Source organism: Phyllostomus discolor, chromosome 1 (genome assembly GCF_004126475.2).
Source record: "Phyllostomus discolor isolate MPI-MPIP mPhyDis1 chromosome 1, mPhyDis1.pri.v3, whole genome shotgun sequence".
In the NCBI taxonomy this organism is placed as follows: domain Eukaryota; kingdom Metazoa; phylum Chordata; class Mammalia; order Chiroptera; family Phyllostomidae; genus Phyllostomus; species Phyllostomus discolor.
The window spans coordinates 21,757,092-21,779,938 of record NC_040903.2 but is presented as its reverse complement, the minus strand read 5'-3'; the positions used below and the strand labels follow the sequence as shown (position 1 = coordinate 21,779,938).

General features: G+C 38.5%; 1 protein-coding gene across 4 annotated transcripts in view; it reads left to right on the top strand.

Annotated features, from left to right (window-relative positions):
* The window catches only part of ARAP2 (ArfGAP with RhoGAP domain, ankyrin repeat and PH domain 2), a 158,648-nt gene that overhangs the window by 71,646 nt on the left and 64,155 nt on the right, over window positions 1-22,847 (top strand). For all 4 annotated transcript variants that reach the window (XM_036019658.1, XM_036019666.1, XM_028507603.2 and 1 more), the window contains exons 14-19: window positions 2,325-2,499; window positions 2,882-3,016; window positions 12,658-12,802; window positions 14,873-14,975; window positions 15,643-15,841; window positions 16,031-16,094. In XM_036019658.1, coding sequence (XP_035875551.1) covers window positions 2,325-2,499; window positions 2,882-3,016; window positions 12,658-12,802; window positions 14,873-14,975; window positions 15,643-15,841; window positions 16,031-16,094 — 821 coding nt within the window. The remainder of the gene's footprint in view (window positions 1-2,324; window positions 2,500-2,881; window positions 3,017-12,657; window positions 12,803-14,872; window positions 14,976-15,642; window positions 15,842-16,030; window positions 16,095-22,847) is intronic.

The following is a 22,847-nucleotide window of genomic DNA, read 5'->3' as shown; positions in this document are numbered from 1 at the left end:
GTTTTCATTTCCTTTATGTATATATTCAGAAGAGGGATTGTGCATGATAAGATAATTGCATTTTTACTTTTTTGAGAAATCTTTGTACTGTTTCCCAGCATGGCTGATTCATTTGTCTTCCTACCAGCAGTGCACAAGGGGTCCCTTTTCTTCACGTCCTCACCACCAACACTTGCCGTTTCTTGTCTCCTTGAATATGGCCATTCTGACAAGTGTGAGGTGATGTCTCATTGTGGTTTTGATTTGCATTGCCCTGATGATTAGGGCTGAGCATCTTTCTTTTCATGGCCTGTTGTCCATTTGGATGTCTTTGGAAAAATGTTCAGTTATTTTCTCTGCCTGTTTCATCAGATTTTTTAAATTGAATTGTATGTGTTCTTTATATATTTTGGATATTAACCTCTTATCCAGTATATGGTTTGCAAATACTTTCTTCTGTTCATTGGGTTATCTTTTCGTTTTGTTGATTGGGTTGCTGTGCAGAAGCTTTTAGGTTTGATGTAGTCCCACTTACTGACTTTTGCTTCTGTTGCTTGGATTTTTGTTGTCATATACAAAAATCATTGCCAAGACCTACATCAAGAAGATCACTACCTGTTTTCTTCTAGAAGTTTTGCTGTCTCAGGTTTTATTTTTAAGCCTTTAATATATTTCAAATTCATTTTTTGAGTGGCATAAAATAGGGGTCCGATTTCATTTTTCTGCTTGTGGTTATCCTGTTTCCCAACTTCATTTGTTGAAGAACATATCCTTTCTCTACTGAGTGTTCTTTATTGCATACTTAAAACTTGCTGAATTCTCTTTTAGTGCTGGGGATACAATTTGCACTAAAAATATGTGCTTACTTCATTGATGAGAGTGGTCCTCAATAGGGCAGATTCACCATAAACAGATGAACTTCACTAAATATCCCACAGCAAATACAAAGGTAAAGGATAAGAACAGGATGATGAGAAAGACAAGGAGAAATACATATGATCAGATTGAGGAGACAGCCAGAAATGGAAGGTGCATTAGCTTTTATATTTTCCAATACCCTCATTTTTTAGGGGCAAAAAAAAAAAAAAGACTAAGACCAAGAGAGGAGGAGGGATTAGCCATGGTCACCTAGGTAATTAATGCAAAGTTAGGTACAAGAATTCAGGTTTCTGGATTCTAAAGTGAAGGACATTCTGAAGGTGGAAAAGATAAGTACTTTTTAACTAGCAGACCTTCCAGGCTACAACTGGGAAGATGTCCTGGGACTTTTATTTTTTTAATAGAAATTATTTATTTATGGAATAATGCTGGTAGAAACAGGTGAGACAGCAAAATACAGAGATATGTGAAGGCAAAATTATAATTCAGTTTAACCTACACCAAATGCAATAAAATGATGTCAGAGTGGACGCAGTCTGATGTAGTGGTTAATGGCCATTGCATATTGGGCAGACATACTAGATTTAAAATCCTGGGACTTTTGGCTGCACACTCCGAGCTGCTGCCCATTCAGGTAGTCAATGAGTGATTGTCCTGAAGTTGCACTGCAGATGGCAAATTCACTAGTGATCCATCCAGATGCACCGTGTCAGGAAGGAGGTAAATGGTGAAGCTGAGACTAAAGTCAGATGGAATTGGGGCCAAAATCAGAAGGTTTGGAAGCAAGTGGGAAGCCAGTAAAGTGAGGAAGCAGGGAGAGAGGATGAGAAGCAATGGGAAGGCAGCTTATTACCTCAAGGGGAAAAAGAACTCAGGTTCCATCAGGTCTGTGCGTTGACGACGTATAACGTAAGTCAGTAATGTTTTATTGTTTTTTAATGTCTTATTGTGTTTACTACTGTCCTCATTCCCACATACCTATCCCCTAAAAGGAAAGATTCTGAATTGGACTCTTCTTTCCAAGCACAGCAATAATTAAAAGAGTCTATGGACCCTGATTAGGCTGGAAAATACATACATATGTCCATACAACATTCATATGACAGAGCATTCAGTGGATACCTCATTATTACATTTGAAATGTTTTGAATTTTCTGAGAGTTAGTCGTTATCATAGTTTGTAAATATAAAAAATGTCTTCCAAAGCAAATGTACCGGATTGGAAGGTTTGGAACATCACAGCAACAAACAATGAATTGAGACTTGGAGATAGGGGATTATAATTTAAATGCATACAGGGCAGGCCTTTTGTGCTTATTGCCTAATTCAAACCATACTTATAATTATATTTCTTAGTTAGAAACAGCTACAAACTTCCTATCATGAATGGATTGGTAGACTCACTAATTGTAAGAGCCAGAATTGTATCTTCTTCTTTGACAGGCATGTTTTCTTTTAACGAGCAGGCTCTGTGTGCTGCTGTGGTGAAGTCGGACGTTCTGGAGACGATGGCCCTGCTGTTCAGTGGGGCGGATGCCATGTGTGCCACCGGAGACCCCGTGCACAGCACCCCCTACCTGCTGGCCAAGAAGGCGGGGCAAAGTCTGCAGATGGAATTTCTCTACCATAACAAGTTTTCAGGTCGGTCCTGTCCCTTCATTCCTCTGAATGCCGGGTTTCTTCTGGTCTAACCCGAATGGGGATGAAGCAGTATTATTTAACTTTAAGAAAAAGCTTAGGAAATACATCCTTTCTGTTTCGTTAATCTTACAAATGGAAGATTGAAACAGTTAATCCTATGTGATCGTTCTCACCAAAATTAAATCCAGTTTTCATCTATGAATAATAAACACAACTTAAGTGCTTATTTTGCAAGTTTTATGCAAAGTAAGATATCTGTGTATATTTATTCTGTGGTACATTTGAAGTAGTTTTTCTTCTAGCTTGAAACTCGCATTCATAAGCAAAGGGAAAATGGTTGACATTTTAGATTTCAAATGCATTATTTCTGTAATTTCTCTAGATTTTCCTCAACATGACATTCATTTTGAAGGTGGATTAAGTCAAGAGTCCTCCCAGAGCACGTTCCTCTGTGACTTTTTGTACCAGGCCCCTTCCGCCGCTCCCAAACTCTCTGTGGAGAAAAAACTGCTGGAAGGTATCTTTTCTGCTCCTTTCAGATTTTGTTATCTGATAAAACTGCATTTCATTATCAAAACAAGTAGGTTTAAATTTTGATACTTTTTCCCCTTAAGATGTTAGATTTGATCTCGTAGTAGAGAAATATATGTTTTAGAATTTGCATATGCTTCCAGGAACAGAAAATATTGTACGCACCGCAACAGGGGTTTACCCCTGGGTTGGAATGCTGAGTGAATGCTCAGTGGAATTTACCGACGCCCGCTGCAGGGCTGGCCGCTTCTGTTGCAGGATTGAAGGGTTACTCAAAGACGAGGGAAACTTGGCCCCTTTCCTTAGGGACACGGATACCCTGACGGGTGGGATCACAGAGGTAAAGGTCAGCACGGGAAGGACTGACTGGTTTTCAGTGCCTGTTCTATCAGCATTCTGAGTGATATTGGGTAGTTCAGTTTGTTCTGGTGGTGAGTGTGTGTGTGTGTGTGTGTGTGTGTGTGTAAGTAAAATAGGGCTTAAGCATGGTTTCCAAATAATGATGGGGGTTAATTTGATCTCACAACCTGTTCTAGGTTTGGGAAATTATCAGCGCAGAGTCTCCTAGGCATTTTCCTGTGCACTTCCTTGTGTCAGGCTTGTGCCAGGAAGGCATTAGGAACACAAATATGAACGAGACACAGGCCTCATGCTCACGAGGCAAATATGGGAACTCATTTTAGAAATATAGGCAGGAAAATATGAGATCTGTCTTCCTGGAACAAAGAGAATTTATGAGAGATTAAGCTGTACCAGCCAATGGATGGTGGGTGTTCAGAGGCTCGGGAGCCTGGTGTTCGTTCCCTAGGTGGCATAATCCCGCCATGTTACTCCATCAAAGGAACAATAGCATGAGAAACTCACTTGAAAGTGTTACTTCGGATCCTTGTGCATTTGAAGTGATTATTTCAGCACAAATGCTTTGTTTCGCAAAAATAGTATTTCCCTAAGCAGAATTACATTGGGATTAACTGTATGTCATTAGATTTCTCTGAGAACAGTAGCAACCCTTTAGTGAGCATGTACTATAGTAAGGCATTGCTTTAGGTACTTTACATACATTATTATAATCCTCATAAAAATTCTGTGAGATAGTTGCTGTTGTGCTGATTTTCACATGAGAAACAGAGTTCAGCGTGAGGCAGAGTTTTACATCTGAATTATGTTCTAATCGGTACTGTAATATCGTTACCGTTACTGGCATCGGCCAGTGTGCCACCCGTGACGCTGGGGTGGTACAGCACTTTAATCCTTTGAATTTAGATGTTTTTGGTTCTTTCAGCAAGTGGTTTTTAATGTCTTCCTTAAACCTTTAATAATAAATGACAAATTTTACAAAGATTTTTCTCATCTTCTGTTACCCTTTATCTGTGTTTAACCATTAAGTAGTCAAACTTGACTGATGAGCAGGAAGGAGGAAGTACCTGAATGATCTGTGAATTGACGATAGCAATTATTAAAATAATTATAAATTTTCTAGGTGCCTTTTCTAAATAGTAGAACTTAGCCCTGTCCTTCAAACCATTGTGTGAAGATATAATAGGGAATTTGAAATATAGGACTTTTCTTCCTCAATCTTCCCAGTATATCATAAGCATCCTGCAGGCTAAAAGTGAGATATTTATTTTTGACAATTGTTGTTATAATATTTATAGACTTACCAGTTTTACTGTTTCCTTGGAAAAGATTTTTCTTTTCCTTAATCACTTGAGAATTGAGTTGATGTGTTAAACTTGTAATTAAATCATTGTTTCCATTTATCTTTAATTTATAAATTAACTATAGATATTTTTTATTTATTCTTGAAATTTATTTCAAGAAGTGGGAACTGGTGCATTATCTGTATGTGCAATTTAACTAGGGATGTTTTATCATGTTAGAACATTCTCTTCTAAGTATATGGAATGAACTTTTCTATCTTGTGTATGTATGTAGCACACAGGAATTATGTCATTGGAAGTAATCCCCTGGCAAAGAATTCTCTGATGGTCTTTATTTCTTCCATCTAATTCATCAGCAAGGTCTATTATTTCAAAATCAAAGTGGGTTATCAATTAGTTGGCTACTCTCCGTGTCCACTAATAAAGTTCTAGCCTCAGCCACTATCATGTTCTGCCTTGGCTGTAATAGCCTCCCTGTTTGTGTGCCAGTATCTGCCCTAGCCCCCTCCTAATTGTTTTCCAAAAATCAGACTCAGTGATCATTAAAAATGTAAATCAGATCATGTACTTTCACTGTTCAAGTACACATAGTGGTTTCCTGTTCCAGAATGTAGCTCTATCCCCTATTATGATCTAAAAAACCTTCTCACACCAGCTCCCCTTTATCTCAGATTCTTCCTTCCTTCACTGTATCATGCCTGGCCACACTGGTTTCCTGTCTGTGTCTGTAGCATACCCCATTTTTCTTTCTGCCTCTTCTGGACTTCTGCAATTGCTATTCACTCTGCAGGAAGCCCCCTCCCCCCATTTTGGCTCCTTGCTCTCTTTCAGGGATCAGTTCAGTGCTGGCTAGTCAGAGAGACTGCCTAGGCACTCTGCCAGAGTGTGTTCCCACTGCCAGTTCATCTCGTGTATAGTTGGCTGCTTATTTCCATTGTAGCACTTAGCACGTGAAGGCCAACCCTCTGTCATTGATTTGTTTCTCTTTCCCTCTGGGGTGAAAGCTCAGTGAAGCATCAGCATTTTCTGGCTTATTCAGGATTATCAAATCTTTGGTGTCTAAAACCCTGTCAACACAGTAGACACGTGATTACTGTTTGTTGAAGAAATGGCCATTTCTCAAACCACATTACAGCAGTGTAAAAGTGCAAGTGACTTGTTAGTATTTTGTTTTTCACCTGTGTATTCAAATGTGTAATTGCTGGCAAGAGACATATTTTGTTCAGAAAGAGCCTGCTTAAGAATGAAGAAGAAAAAGTCGAACCACTGTGAATCATAAAGCATACAGTTCTGGTATTTTTGTTTTTTCTTTTTCTCTGTGCCCTCATGATTCTGTGGTGGTGTTACTCCTGTTGAGTACCAGCTTTATGGAAAAGATAAATTGTATGGAAGGATTTAGAGATTAAAGTGCGGTTGTCACCTTTGCCTCTGAATGGCAAGCACCTGGACCGTACCACTCCATCAGCGCTTGTCCAAATGCCATAGAGCAAAATGATTAAGATCCAAGAAAAAGTCAGGGAATGAAGTGCATGCGGTCCTTCAGAGAGTTACAGAGGCTTCAAATTGTCAGTTCAGGTTTTCAGGATTTGAAGTTCTTCTAGCCTCTGGTTATGAAGACTGATCTGTATTTTTCTTTTTCTTCTCGATTTAGTGTTCACCAAAAGAAAGATTGATAGCCCTTGTTAAACCTAAGTATAGAGCTGAATAATAGCATCCTGGCTTTGTTTTCTGTTTTCTGTTTTCTCCCCTCAACCGTATTTCCCCCTTAGCATGTTACTTTGATTTGTTGATGCAGTGTTTGATTTTTAAAAAGAAAGTCATTGACAGGGTATAGTGGAAACTCTATATTATGTTTGTATTTTATTTCACAGATTAGCACTGAAGAATTTTGAAGATCTGTTGTTCTATAAATGCCTAGCTTGTGTAGTTGTAAAAAAGATTTTCCAAGGCTAAAACACAGTTACTTTAAATTATTTTTATTTTATGATTATTTATTTTTTATTTTGGAGAGAGGGGAAGGGAAGGAGACAGAGAGGGAGAGAGACATCAGTGTTTTGGTTGCCCCTTTTATGTCCTCTCTGGGGACCGAGCCCACATCCTAGGCATATAGCCTGACCGGGAATTGAACTGGCAACCTTTCGCTTTGCAGGATGATGCCCAACCAACTGAGTCACACTGGTCAGGGCCAAAACACGTTAGTTTTAAATGAAAAGGATTCTTAGTGTATATTATTATGGTCAGTGGATATTGAATACCATCAGTTTAGGAAATTCTTCATCAGGAAGCAGCTTTGTGCTTTCCAGAAATAATAGTTTCACCTTAACTACCTCAGACTGATTATGCACACAGGCATTAGAAGGTGTGGCCCCTACCCTAACAGTTTAAAAATGATCATACATAATTCAGATGTGTAGTAAGCACAGAGAGAGTGGTAGTATGTGAAGTAGTTAAGACTGTAGCTTTGTGAACTGACTGCCTGGGATCTGCCTCCAGCCCCGATACTGAGTGTGATCTTGGGGAAGTCCATTCGCTGTTTCGTGCCTGTTGACAGGATACAAGGAAGGGGTATGTACCGACGGAACTGACCTAATAGGGTTCTTCTGAGGACTCAGTGAGTTAATGTGCATGAAGTGTGTAGAGGGAAAGCCTGGCACGTCAATGCGATGCTGAGGGGATGGTAAGGAGAAGGAGCAGGAGCAGGAGCAGAGGGGCTGCTTCTGGTCTCCATTTAGCCCTTGAGTTTAGGTACATCCTACCGGCTGCAGAAGACAACCTAGGTACCCAAGTATGGTACCCATGTCACTTCAGAGTCGAACTTCAGTAGGTTACCTCTGGAGTCCTTTACCTGTGCTTGAGTAAGTTCTAGTAATGGTTGTCTTCCCAGACCTAAGCATTAAGATTAGACCTGACCTAAGATTGACTAGAAGGAATGAACAACCCCTCTCCTCAGTCAAGTCACTGTGTACATGACCTCTTACCTATTAAACAGCTTGCATTCTGAGGGTTATCCATTGAGAGTGGCCCCAATTTTGTTTCTGTTGGAGATCTTCTGGTGACTAACTTTGTGACAGTAAGACTTCTGTAGCCAGCAAGGTGTCATGAATAGCATTGGCATTTCTCAAGGTCAGAGTCTACAGAGCATGCCTAAATTGGTCTGTGCAGACCAGTGCAATCCAACACAATTTTGTTAAAGCTTTTCATTGCTTCCCAAATGAGTAGGAATGTCAAGATTTGCTATCACCGCTTTGTTATTATAAATCCTCAAAGGCAATATCTGTGCCTCCCTTGTCTGACCTCTGGCCCATTTTCACTTATAAAAATGAAGCTAATCAAGGGTTATAGTGATGATAATGCTATAGGACTAAATCTCCTTCAGTCTGTATTTGCAACTCAAAATGAGTTTGTACTCACCTTTAAAAAGAGACCTATCATTTGTTTCCCGTTAGAATTTGCATAATTGGATTCTGCATTTACATTTGTTTTATGCATCATGTATTTGGCACTTTTTGTTTAAGACCTTCCAAGGGCTCCCACTTGTCTACTGAGAAAGGTACACACCCTGGAGCCCCTGTCCTGTGAGACTCCTGGGGCAGGGCCTCTGCTGTGAGCCTGCTGTCTCGTCTCCCTGTGCCTGCTTGACGTGTGGTCTGGGTCTCTGGCAGATAGGTTTTCAGCAGTTTCCCCTTTCCGTGACTTTCCTCATGCTGCGTCTCCCCGGAATTATGGAATGATTGCAGTTCAGAATGCATTTTTTGCTACTTCAGACACATGCCTTTTCAGTCATAAGTGACTATTTCAGAAGCCGTGTTTTTCTGGGAAATTTTTCTTTTCAATTCAGACCAGGGACGGCTTCCCCCCATGAATGATTCTCGCCCTGAAAGGGACCACCGATGGTAGTTATGGTCTTTATTCCAAACTCAGCCCCCCTTGGATGGGATTACACGCTGCCAGCGGGTGGGCGGGGCTCCCGATCTGCCCCAGCGCTGGCTGCGGACTTGATGAGTGCATGTTTTTGCTTTGTTCTTTATGAAGTTACTCTAGGCATTGGAGTACATTGTTTTGAAATTATTTTATGACTCCCAATTAATTACTACTGGACTTTTTTTATTTAGAAATCTGCAATAAATATTCATTTAAAAATAATGGCCTTTGTGACTTGTACGTAACTGTGCAGAGAACACACGGTGGCTCAGAATTTGAGGGACAATGTACGTGTCCCCTTCCAGCAGGAATTGATTGGGCTCGGTTAGTTTTCTTTCCCAGGACCCATCAATCCTTGGTGCTGTTTTCTTCTGCCAGTTATGATTCAGCTTTTTAGTCGGCAGTCAGTTTCTCAGAGTACAGTGATCCTGCATTAGCCAGGGCTTCTTCTCCCTTTTGAGGGTTTCTCCTCATGCTGGTGTTCATGGCTAAACCACATCATCTCCTTTTGTTTGTTCCACTTCTCACAATCAGCTCACCTATGATAATGGGAAATGCAGGTTGACTTAGTAGATACTTCTTTTAATTTTGAATTATTTTAACATAATTTCAGACTTAAAGAAAAGTTACAAGTATTGTATGAAGAGCTCCCATATAATTTTCACCAGACATCCCCAATATTAACATTGTATGTTATGCATACGTATATATATTTTCAGAATTACTTCAGTTGCAGACTTGATGCCACTAATTAGTCCTAAGTACCTGAGTCTGTATTTCTTAAAAATAAGGGTATTCCTCTGAAAAAACTACAATATAGTGATCAAAAATAGGAAGTTACCTGATTTACAGACTTTATAATATCTGTAGATCTAAGGTATATTTTAAATGCAACATTTAGGGCTGTTTATGTAATTTAATTCTTGGCTGTAACGTAACAATTTGAGAGTTTGTATAGTCTCTGGAGTCCAAAAGATGGTGGTGAGGTGATCATTTAAAAATATATTCCTTTTATCTAGGGAAACTGGAAATTTCAAGTAATTCTTCTTTCCTAGTCCTACTTTTTGAAACATTTGATTTTAATATTTTCCCTCACTGATTGAGAGTTGTTTGGCAAACCGGACTTTGAATTACACCATTAAAATCTATAAAAAGTAACAAATCTTTCACAATTTAATTTTCACGTTACTTTCATTAGGAAATATATGGGACCCTATGTTTTTTTGTTGCTAATTAGCAAAGCTCATTTAAAACAGTTTTTAAAGTAGGAATTAAAAAGGAGTGATGAAGATTGATAACCAAATTTGGCAATGCAGAGGTGGATTATATAAAAATCATTGTGTTCATCCCTTTGGTTTGAACTCCTGCATTTCTATTTTCAGTGCCTAGGGTTTAGTCAGGAAGTAAGCTAAGTGCAAGGATTTTGGAATGTATAGTAATGTATAACCCATTCGAAGACTTAAGTGGTAATACACAGTTTACATTTGCACATAATTTTCAGAATTGAGTAGGACTAAAGCAAGCATGAACTGAAAGACCCATTCCTGAAATGACCTTTTCCCAGGCCCACTGTCTTTGTTTAAACAACCTTTTTTGAAATTAATTTTATTTATTTTTAGAGAGAGAGGAAGAGAGGGAGAGAAACATCCATGTGTGGTTGCCTCTCCCGTGGCCCCACTGGGGGATCTGGCCGCAACCCAGGGATGTGCCCTGATCAGGAATCCCTAGGCTGAGCAATGTGGTGATTCTTGAGAATAGAAAATACAGTCCTTGTTCTCAAGTAGCTTACAGCATTACTGGGTAAATAAGCAAATATAAATATTATTCAAATATCATGGTTATATTGAAAAATAGCATTTTAAATTGTTATATTGAATAAAAATTACTAGATCATTTAAAATGGTAGTTTATATGTAAAACAACCCATAGAAAGTCACTTTTCTGTGTTTTACATGTATTGCATTATTTTATCACCACCGTAATTCCGCGAGTCAGATATGTTTCTTTTTTTTAACTATAATGTTAAAGTATCACTTTATTTTTTCTTAAATGTATTGGGGTGACCTTGTTTAATGGGATCATCACATATTTTTCTTATCCTCATTTAACAGATGAAGAACCTAAGGCACAGAATGATTAAGCTCTTTTCAAGAGCTTAGTACCCAGTTAGGGATGGAGGCATCATTAGAACCCAGAGTCTTTGACTTCCAGTTCCACCTTGTTAGGGCTCACAAGCGGGTGAGAGGGCAGAGGTGCCGAGGAGAGGCTGTGCCTAAGCGCCCTGGATGAACTGGGTGGGATGACCTTACAGTCAGTCTTCTGACCTCAGGTCGAAGTGCCCCTTTCCAATTCTCCTTTTTATTTTTTTTGTTTCCGAGAGAGACAATGTCCATCCATGGTTCATTTCATAAGCGGTTTTTGATGGCTGCTTTTCTTTCCGTACCCTTTCCTTAATGATAGGTAATTGGTCTGTCCCGACTGGTTCCACTTCTTTCCATTTAGCCTTCAGTACGCAGCAGTCTGGCTGTTTCTCAGCACTCTCAGTGCAGTAGGCAATTACCTCTTCATTATGAAGATCAGCTGACATTTTTCAGCCTTTATTTATTAGATCTCTTTGCTGTATTTAATAGCAGCAATCATTCCGTTTTGAAAAACTCTCCCCCTTTTCTTTTTTATGCACTGTCTCTTCTCATTTGCTTCAGTGCTTTCATGGACCCTCGACGATCATTACAGTTTATTTTCAGATATGCATATTTTTTATTAATGTATAGTTGACAACTCCTTACAGTTTCAATTTCCCTAAGTTTATATCCTTGGTTACTTATATTTTCAAACACTACCTATGTTTCTAAAGACTTTCTAGTTCTCAAGACCTTTGCATGCTCCGAGACGCAGATCCCCAGGGTGATCTGCCTAATACACATTTCCACTTGGATTTGCAAGATATCTGGAATTCAGTGTTCTAAAAGGAAACTCATATTACACACACTAAAACTGTTTTTACTTTACTTTCTTTTAGATAGAAGTGGGTATCACTGCCTCCTTTGTGTTAAAAGCTAAAAATCGTATAACCGTTAATTAGTTCCCCTTCCTCTCTGCATCCAATCAATATGTGTTTATCTCCTTGGAACACAATGCATGCCTGTCTCCCTCCCTCCTCCCTGTCTCTCCCCTTCATTTCTTCTTGTCCCTACTGCACTATCACTATCCTGCTTTGGGCTGTCGTCTTCTCTCAGATAGACTTCTGTCACCAGTATCCTAACTGGTTTCCTGCCTTTGGCCTCACCTTCTCGGAGCCACTTTTCACGGTAAGCAGAGTGTGTAAAACTCAAATCTGGTTATAGCCCTTTGATGCAACTATTGTAATTGCTCACCATCAACTCTAAAATCAAAACTCAGCAAACTTCTGAAAAGAGCCACATAGTAAATATTTAAGCTTTATGGGCCAGATAATCTGTGCCACAACTCAAACCTGCCCCTGCAGGGGGAAAGCAGCTGCTAACAATCTAGAAATGAATGGGTGTGGCCGTGTTTCAGTGGAACTCTATTCACAGAAACAAGTGGTGGCCTGGATGTGGCCTTTTGGCCTCTAGGCCATAGTACACTGACTGCTTACGAGATGAGTATTAAGTTCCTAATCAAGGCATTGAGGGAACTGCATGTTGTGACCCCTTTTTCCTTTGCACACCTAAGATCAGCCTCGTCTTACTTTGCACCCTATCCTTTTTCTGACCTAAGTCTGTATATGCCTCTGTTTTTGCTGCTTCAGAGTTGTTTTGCAGCTGTCCTTCATGGATCTGCTTGCTTCACTGGTCATCAATGTCAGAGTTATTTTTGTCTGGCACATCCCTTCTTACTAGATTATAAATTGTTTTGAGAGCAGAGTGTGACAGCTTTGTATCTCATGAATCAATAGCATGCTCTTTACATGAAGTAGAAAATTTATAAATGCATTTGAATCTAGGCATTATTTAAACCATGTATTTTTAAAAATCAGAGTTGTGATATAGTTCAATTTATTATTTGTTTTGTTTTAAATTCTTAGAGACAAATAAAAAGTGGTGTGTTCTGGAAGGAGGCTTCTTGAGTTACTATGAAAATGAGAAGTCTGCCACACCTAATGGCACCATTAATATCAATGAAGTTATCTGCCTGGCTGTGCACAAGGAGGACTTCTATTTAAATACCGGGTAGGTCTATCACTGAACAGCTAGGAGATGTATTTTCTGACAGCTGTCATACCAGGTAATAAGAGTTTTGTTAGTTCACTCCTTTCATTGCTTATTGTGGAAGGATTTAGTGGTTCCTTGATGACTACTCTTTCTGTAGCTTCTGAAATTTCCTTAGGGAATTCACTAAAATGTGAAAATTAAAATAGTATTTTAGTTTTTCTGAAAGGCTAATATATTTGTATCTAATCTTAAGTAAATTTATAGTATTTGATTCTTGAACATGTAGTGCTATAATTTTTATAACTTATTATTTAAAATACTGGACTAAGGGCACAATTTTACATTCATTTAATATACCATGGTTTGAATAAATGACAAAGGAGAATAGTCATTGATGATTTATTTATTCACATTGATATAAACAAAACACTAATTATATTTAATAACAGATGGAAGTGCTGAATTTCTTGAGATCTACCTTGACATGTTAATTATCTCCAAAAAGTTGCCATTAAAAGAATAAGCATTATTTATGTTGTCTCACAGAATAGTTTTAATAGAGTTTTTGTGAGGACTTTTAGAAACAGAGTATTGATGATCTTTAGTATGGAAGTTTCTTATCCCAATTTGTGATGAAATTAATGAAAAAATATAAATAATAAATCTGCACAAATCAGTTATATAGCAGCATAGTATTTAAAAACTTTTACATAAGAAAGGGAAGAGATTTACAAAGCTTTTCTAATTACATAAAGTTACATAAAACATCATTACATAATGACTGATACATTCTAGTTGAGATGATGCTTGTTTTCTAGTAAATCGAATTTGACTTTTTATGCAAACAAAATTGATTATTAGTTGATTTGTTTTCTTTCCATCTTAACAGAGCTTTCGTTCTTAATTAATTATCAATTTACTATGTCCTACTGTGGGATGTTAAAATAAGTGCATTCAATGTATTACATTGCTTAATTAGTAAATAAAATGGAATTTCAAATAATTAATATTAGTTTATGTCAACATATCATTTAAAAATAAAACATTCTTGATAGAACGATATTCCTGTGAGTAGAGGTGCAGGAGAAAGCATCAACAGCGAGAAGCAGTGAAAAATTAATTGTTACAGCAGATTCTGATTGCCTTAAATATAGCATATTATAGAGTTTGAACTCACTAATGAAGCACTGAGGAGTTACCCAGATTTGGGGGGAAAAGCTGAATAAAATGGGAAAGAAGAGATTGGAGGAAGAGAAACCCTAATTACTGAGAGTTTAACGAGAGGAAGAAATAATTAAAAATAAAACAGTGAGTTGAGAGAATACTATGATTGATCTGATAAGATTACATAACTAACTCGATGAAACGCTGCTGTTAAGGGGAGGAGTAGATTAAACGTGTCGGTTTTGTGCTTATCAATGAGGTAGATGGTGATGAAGCCTCTCAATTGGAACAGGACACAGATGCAATGGGTGTAGGGTGGAAAAAAGAGGAAGAAGGAGGGTCACTGTATAACATAGGGCATTTTGAGAGCTTTTTTAGGGAATAGCAGCATACATACTTAGCATGTTCCATGAAATAGTTGAAGCTGTGATGAGGAAGGGAGGGAAGAATTCCAGGCATGAGATATTACTCCAACTTTATGTACAGTAAGGAGATGAAATTTCAGAATGAGGTGCGACGGTGGAAGGAAGCTTTGTGAAGTAAGACAGGAAGAGGGCTGATTGGAGAACTACTTGGGCAGTGTGTGCTTTGAACAGTTTGGTCAGAGTGAACGCAGAAGGACAGGTCCGAGAGGGAGGAGGAGCCGGCTGCGGGGTGTCCGGGCAGAACCAAGTCAGGCAGTGGAGTGAGCAGTCGGAAGATTGTCCTGCCCGCATGATCCAGTATGAGCTGTTTAACTGATTCGAAGAAAGACGGATCATCAACAGAAAAATAGGGTGGAATAAAAGAAAAATATGATAGATTGATTTCACAGCACTAGCCAGTTTTCAAAATGAATTTCATTTAAAAACCGACCTTCATGTGATTTGCTTTCGTGAGAGCCGAACGTAACCAGTGGTGTCTTTCTATTCACGGGTGCTGCAGGCCCATCTTTACCTTTGAGATCTATTTGCCCTCCGAACGTGTGTTTTTATTTGGAGCGGAAACATCTGACAGCCAAAGAAAATGGACAGAGGCAATAGCTAAGGTATCTAAATATTGTGTTATTACCCTACATCCAGAGGAGTGTCTCAGCGTGGGGTCTGTGGCTGAGCTTTAGCGGTCCACGAAAACTTTATACAAGATTCTGAGAATGTTCTCACTCCATTACGTTTTCAAAGGTGGTAATCAAGAGGTTACGAGCTACATTCCTAGAGCCTTAAGCAGAAAAGAAATTAATATAGGACCTTGGGGAAATCATTCTTCAAATAAAGGGCATACTTCGATGATGAAGGTTTTTTTTCAGTATTGTAAAGTCATTTCTGTGCATGTCTTTTTATGGGTAGCTTCCCTTATTAATGCTGTGCACAAAGGGACATGGGCAGATTCGGTAAAAGAGGCAAATGAAGACAAACAATGGGGGTTGGCAATTTGGAAAGCCCCACACATCAACAAACAGGAGGCTTTCCTGTTCCAGTTTTACACATATATCAAGAAAAATGGTTTAAGACGCTGCCATTTGAAAATACATTATTAGCTGTTCAGTTTTAAGACTGGGAGCAAGCTTAAAAAATTATTTTGAAAATTTGGGCTACTTTGAAATCTTTAAAATAGAAGAACAAAGGCACTTTTTCCACTTTCCCTCATACCTGTAGACAGGGAAGGGATCTCCTGTTTTCACTGTCTTGATTTCTTTTCTGTGTTTGTTTTAACAGCATTTTGTTCCCCTTGTTGCTGAAAACTTAACAAAAGCTGACTATGATTTGATCGGTCAGCTCTACTACAAAGACTGCCAGGCACTGGATCAGTGGAAAAAAGGCTGGTTTGCCATGGACAAGTCTAGTTTGCATTTTTGCCTCCCAGTGCAAGAAGTTCAGGAAGACAGAATGAACTTAAGAAGACTGCAAGAGCTAAGTAAGATTTTTTCCTCCTCATCTTATATTTTTGGATACAATTTCTTACTGCCTGTGGTAATGGTAGCTTTTACATAAAATTAGGAAGGCTCATCCTCAAACACGTGACTAAGGAATATTAATCATTGTGCCTTTATGTGTATTTAGTAAAATATTCTTAATAAATACGTTGATGCTTTTCCCCCTCTAGCGATCAGCACAATGGTTCAAAATGGGGAAAAAGTGGATATCTTGCTCTTGGTTGAAAAAGGGAGGTAAGTGCATTTTTGTCTTTGGCTTTTATTGGAATAACTCTAGGGAGTGGGATATTTCGTTCATCTCCTTGGGGAAGAACCCATTATTTTATAGCCCGCTAGAAATTTTCTGAAGTCTGCAGGTGTGCATTTATATTCTCTTCAGTAGAAAGAGTACACCAGTGAAGCTTACGGGTTTTTATATTTGTTATGACAATCTCAGTGTGACCAATTATTGTTCTTTTCTACAGACCTAGATGCCTTTGGGACATTCTCATTTAAGTATTTGGAAGCACTTTGGTAGTTGTAAATATATTTCCAATGTAGTTATATGAGGAATAAATAATATCCTGAATGACTTTTGCATGTGGTTCATGCATAGCTAATTTATTCACTTTTTCAATAAATATGAAGCATCTGCACATCAAGTAGTGGTATAGCTATTGAGGACACAGCGATGATGGAACAGAAAACAGACATGGTCCCTGCTCTCATGAAGCATGTATGCTAATGGGGGAAACAGAATAGAAGCAGAAACAATTACCTAGTGTTGTGTCCATTAGTTTTAACTGGCTTAAAGAAAAATAAGGTAAAGAGAGAGAGGCTGATGGAGCAGTATCCTCTTTAGATGTGGGGGGGACAGGAAGGTGTCTTGATAAGAGGTCTGTGTAGAAGCAAACCATGCAGCAGCCTTCATAGTGTTCCAGGCACAAGGTCAAGGGTGTTTTGAAGACCGTAAGAGTATGATGTACTTGGCATGTTCAAGGTCTGCAAGGAAGCCACTGTGGCTGGGGAGACCTGAATGAGTGGGAGAGAGGGAAGAAATGGTTTCAGGGATGTCCCTGGGCCAGATGATACAGGGCCTCATGGGCCGTGATATATACACATTTGAATTTGAATCAAAGAATGATGGCAAGCTGCTCAGTTCGAGAGCTGGGAAGTGGAATGATCTGACATGCTTTTAAAGGACTGCTCTGACTCCAGATGAATAGGCTTTTGGGGAGAAGAGTAAAAGCGAGTGTCCAGTTAGGATGTTGCTGCAGAGGCCAGACGAGAGCCAACTTGTATAACACCATGGTTGTGAGGAGGGGCGGGGCATATTATGAAGGTGCGGATAGGGGGATCTGTTGATGGCTTAGGTGAACGTAAGAGTCAAGGAGGACCCTAAAGTTTTTGGCTTGAGCAATTCCATGAGTGATGCACTGTGTTTTTCAGGTAACAAATGTAGGACATCAGAAGTCAGCCACTAGTAAGTGTGCAATAGTAGTAGTAGATGAAGAATTTGGTATTGTAAGTGATACCTTGGGATGTCTATTTGATAGCAAAGTGAGGCTGGTAAGTGGCCATTTGGATATACAAGTCTGGAATTAAGTGGAGAGGTAGGTGGACATATAGTTCCAAGAGGCATTAGCATATTGGCCTAGGAATGGATGGATTCCCTGAGAGGAAGGGTGGATAGGAAAGAGGCTTAAGCATGGAGCCCCAGGGTTTTACTGTTTAGAAGTGGAGAAGAAGAGGATGATCTAGAAAAACAGCCTGAGAAGGAGCTGCTAGGGTCATAGCAACAGTAGTTACAAAGGTAATAGTCTCATGGACAAGATATTTTTTCTTTATTTCTTGTCATTCATTTTAAAATCCTTTAATATAACACCAATTCTGAATATTTCTCTAAGAGCACAAGACAGTTTGCAAAAATATGTACATGTGACAGTATAATAATGTAGCCAAATCAGCCTCGCTCTTGTTGTTTTCCTTGCTTGTGACAAGAGCAGTGACTTCCAACAGTTACCTGGACCCGTCTTTGCTTCAGCTCTGGGGAGGACATCAGCCGTGTTAGCGAACAGGAGTGTTGCTGATTAGGTGACTGTGTTAGGGTTCATTTTTTAATGTCTAGGCATCATGAGGATTTTGTATTTTCCCTTATTTATTTCTGGGATTATTTCATAATACTTCAGATTCCGATTTTTGGTACCGGATGATGGTTTCTCTCTGCAGCCAGAGTACTGTTAATTATGTGTTCGGAAATACTGATGGGGCAGTATTGTGCCTGGTGGTCAGCAATACCCTGAGCTTGTGGAACTTAGGTTTTTAAACAAATAAGCAGCGACTTACTAGTTGAATTTATTGTATTTATCATTTATATCCATTTTCAGGTTACTATAGTCAAGGTGTTTTTCTGCCATTTTCAGTCTAAGAAGGATCTGACCAGTGAAGGATTTGACCAGTGGTAGGCAGGTTTTAGTTAAAAGTAGTAAACAGGGATTAGAATTCCTAGTACAAGGATTTTTTACTTAACTGTTTATGCAGTACACTCCTGGAGGAGGCAAACTGGGGAGCTCCAAGACTAAATGTTTTGTTACTTTGTCACATCCTGATTTTTCCCCTGGACTCTAGGAATGAGGAGTATATCTGAATTCAGATTATATCCCAGTTCAGGGAATAGTTGAAAGCTGATGGAATTCCGACATAATGGTCACTGCTACTTAGTCATGTTTTTTATTATAATTGCAAAGTTTTTTTTTAAAAAAAAATCTACATGTGTTAGTAATGCACAAGGAATGTACCAGGTAGGAGTAGCAGAAATACAGGTTGCAAATACAGGACCACATTATTTTCCTTAAATTTCTTTGAATAGCTGCCATACTAAATGCATCATTTATAGCAGCTGTGTTTATCACGTTTACATCCTGATTGCACTTGTTTTTCCTATTTTCTGCAAATCAGTATCCTGAGAACAATAACACAGTCATGAGAATGCATGGAATTTACCATGTACCGGGGATACTATTTTAAGCACTTAAACAGCATTCCAGTGCCTATATGAAATGGGGGAGAATGATCCATTTTGAAATCAAGGTCAAGGTCAATTGGTAACAATTTAAAGATTTTTTTCTTTTTAAAACACATGCTAAGTGTTAATTTATTGGTATTTTTGTACAGATCATTCTCAAGAATTAAATCAACCAAGGTACCCAGAGCCTGAATAAACAATGTTACTGGAATTTTAAATTTTAGCATTTTGTTAGAAAATAAAAATTTTAATACATAACTTAAAAGGTATTTTGTTAGGAAAATATACATTCATACCATGGTTACCTCATTAAAGATGAAGCAGAAGGAAGAGAGGTCAGGAGTGGGAAGAGAATAAAAACCAGCCTAGGGGATCGTGAGTGCGCTGGGTTAGGTGGGAACCCTTACAGACCGGACTGTGCAGGCGCATCTGCACGTGGTACCGTATGTGGTGAAAATGGCGTCTCATATGTGTCTATGTACTTACGCACATGTACACATGTGGATGCACATATATGTGCTTATACATATATATACATTATGTAAATGAATGGACTTGAAATAGAGAATAGTGGGAAAACAGCAGGTTTGGGAGGCAACTTGGAGAGTAATGAGTTTGATTTCAGGCATGTCGAATGTGAGTTTCTTGATCTAAGGAGAAATTGCTAGTGGAGTGCTGTATTTATGGATCTGATGTTCATGAAAAGGTTGATGGAGTGGAGATAATATTGGGTTGGCCAAAATGTCTGTTTTTTTCCTATCAGATGGGTCTAATAGCCCTTAGTTGTCTTTAACTTCATTGGAAACAATTTTGTTAGATTGTATTGTGGCAGCTGTTATATCTGTGTATTTTTAAAAAAATACATCAAAACTGGTAAATTTTTGTGTAGCCATTTTAATATTGAAAGTGGAAGAAGAAACTAAGCAATTTTTGGCATATATTATGCTCTATCATTTCAAGAAAGGTGAAAATGCAACTGAAATGCAAAAAGTGATTTGTGCTGTGTATGGAGAAGGTGCTGTGACTGATCGAATGTGTCAGCAGTGGTTTGCAAAGTTTTGTGCTACAGATTTCTTGCTGGATGATGCTTCACAGTCAGGTGGACCATTTGAGGTTGATAGAGATCGAATTGAGACATTAATTGAAGACAATCAACATTATGCCATGTGGGAGGTAGCTGACATACTCAAAATATACAAATCAATAAAGTTACTGGTGAAAATAAAAAATTTGTCTTATTTTACGGAAAAAACCACACAGACTTTTTGGGCAACCCAATAGATTCCAGAATTACCCATATATAGAAGGAAAAGGTGAAATCACTTAAGGAGAGTCTTAGAGGAGAAGGGCGGGAGTAACCTGTTGGAGCTTTCATGAATGCACATCATTTTGGAGGCAGGGAGGTTGTCAGGAGGAGCAGCGACCCTGGAATATTAGCCTGGTTTACTTAGGGAGTGAATCAAGAAACCAAGAGAAAAATGTGTCACAAAACCTAGAGAGTTTCCAAGAAGGAAAGAAAAGTGTCAGGTGCTGCCTGATGAGAACAGATACTGCATCAGTAAGTGATCAAACTCCATCCGGTGACTTTGCAGAGGGCAGGAGGGATAAGGCAGAAGCTGGATTAGATTAAGGCTGGGAACTGAGCAAACTGAAACAGTTGGTGAGGGTAGTTTGTCAAGGATGTCTGGAGTTCATACGATTATTGAGGCAAAAGGGATTTGACCCAGAAAGGGAATGTGAATGCAGTGTGTTTTTAGATGGCTTGAACTTGTGCGACCTTAAATTTTGAAGAGAGACACAGAAGAGGAGAGATTTAATGTGTAAGAGAGAGGACAAGAGAACAGCTGTAACAGGAAGAGAAGAGGAATTGGTGTGTGGCTTTGGATGTTGGTAGCTATCTAGATTTGGTGGTAAGATGCTGAGAGAGATACCAGTCTGATGGTGTTCAGCTCTTTGTAAACTAGGAGGTAGGGGTGACTCCTGAGCCTTTGGTCTGGGTGACTTCCCCAGTGGTTATATCATTTACCAAGATAGAGAATACGTACTTCCCTCCCAGTACTCGAACAAGGCCCATTAATTATAGATGTGATTGTTAAGAGCTATTTTAATACCATGCCCAAAGAGAATTTCCTTGCACTGCCCTCTTTCTCATCTCTCTTTTGATCTATTAGCCCCTTAGGAATAATGACTATAAGCTAAAGTAGATTGTGTTAGACTTGTCAATGACAGATAAAGTTGTGGCTTTAGGAAATAAAACAACTGCCAATTATTCATGTCGATGGCATATAGAGATAGTGAGTAATAGAAAGAGTGAGAAAAACCAACCAGCTCTAAGTTTTAAAGTTTTTTTCCCTAGTAACTGCTAGAACTGGAATCGGGAATTATAAATAAATATAATGAAGTAATTTTACATGTTTTTCTGTCTTTATCTACCTTTGATTAAGGTACTAAAATATATTAATATTCCTTAAAGGCAAGAAGGAGAAAGAACCCTCTGAACTGGAAAAGTTCATAAATTGATACTCATCCACTGAATACAGTCACTGTTTAGATATATATTGTAATCTTCATGGTAATTTTCTCTATATGCATAGCATGAGTGCCTTTAGACAGAAAAATATTGCAATAATATTTTCCACACCCAGAGCATTTTTGCTACAAAAAAACTTTAAACAGAAGGTGTTCCAGATGGTGTCGCTTTAATGTGTATTCTTTGTATACTTTAAAAATTATTATTTTGGAAAAATAAAGCTTTCTTGATTACACTTAAGGGTTTCTGGCATGCCATTTGGAGCTGTTACTGGGACTGGATCCTGTCCATTTCTTTTATGCCTTAATCAGAATTTCTGTCTTCAACAAAAGAAAAGTCATGTTTTTGAATATCTGTTGTTTGTCAGTGAGTGTTCTGGGTCACAAGTTCAGAAGGCCTTTTCCTGGACGGTAGGTTATAGACTCACTTTAACTGGAATTTTTAATAGATTACACCATCCTTTTCTTAAAATGTGAAGACCATTTCTGTACCCGAGCCCACACTTTCTGTATATCTCTTTCTGATAAACAGGCTTGCAGCATTCACTATCTTCACGTCAGACACCCGTGATTAACTTTTACCCAAAGGTTGTTGGTTGTAAGAAATACAATAAACATGAACGAATAACTCAGCCATGTTATCAGAGATAGAAAAGACTGAGATGTGTGGGGTTTTTTTGTTTGCTTCCCCCACCTCCCGAGATTCCTTGGTTGACCTATGGTAAATTATAATGTGCTTAATGGTTCCCAAGCCTGGCTGCATTCAGTTTCAATTGCAAATTCCAGACATAAAGCAGCTAACATTGGGGAATGAACATTTTATCAGTGTGTGCCACAATTTTGAAACAGACTACTTTTCTTAATTTAGGAGTTTAACACCCTAAGTTTGAGATTCTTATTTCATATCAACTTACTACGACGTGTGATATTTTTCCCTCCTTGAATTGTGTTTTCTATCAGCCATGTTAGCAATACTCTGGAGGGTGAATTATCTCAAAGTGGTTTCTAAATTGTGCATGTAATTGCAAATTAAACAGTAGCCGATTGCCCGCAATATCAGCCTGACTGCTTTTGTAACTTTCTGATGATTTAATTCAAAGAGATGGTTTAATTTGAATGTTGCCAAGGTAAAGAGGAGATCCTCTTCTCTCACCACCCCCACGGGTTTTGCAAAAAGAAAGAGATATTTTTTGTTAAAGGAAATTATGATACGTGACTATTTTACAAAAGGTGGATTTAAAGTACATATTATTTGCTTGACAGTTTACTTCAATCACTTCGAAGTCCCATCTATTTACTAAAAATGTAAGCTTACAAAGAAACAAATTAGACACAGTGTGAAAAAATACAAATGAATGAGAAGATCCTTTCTAGATAGGAAAATAGGATCAGGATGATGATTTGTTTCATTTTTAAGAGAAGTATTTTAACTGGATCTGGGATTCTTGGCTAGA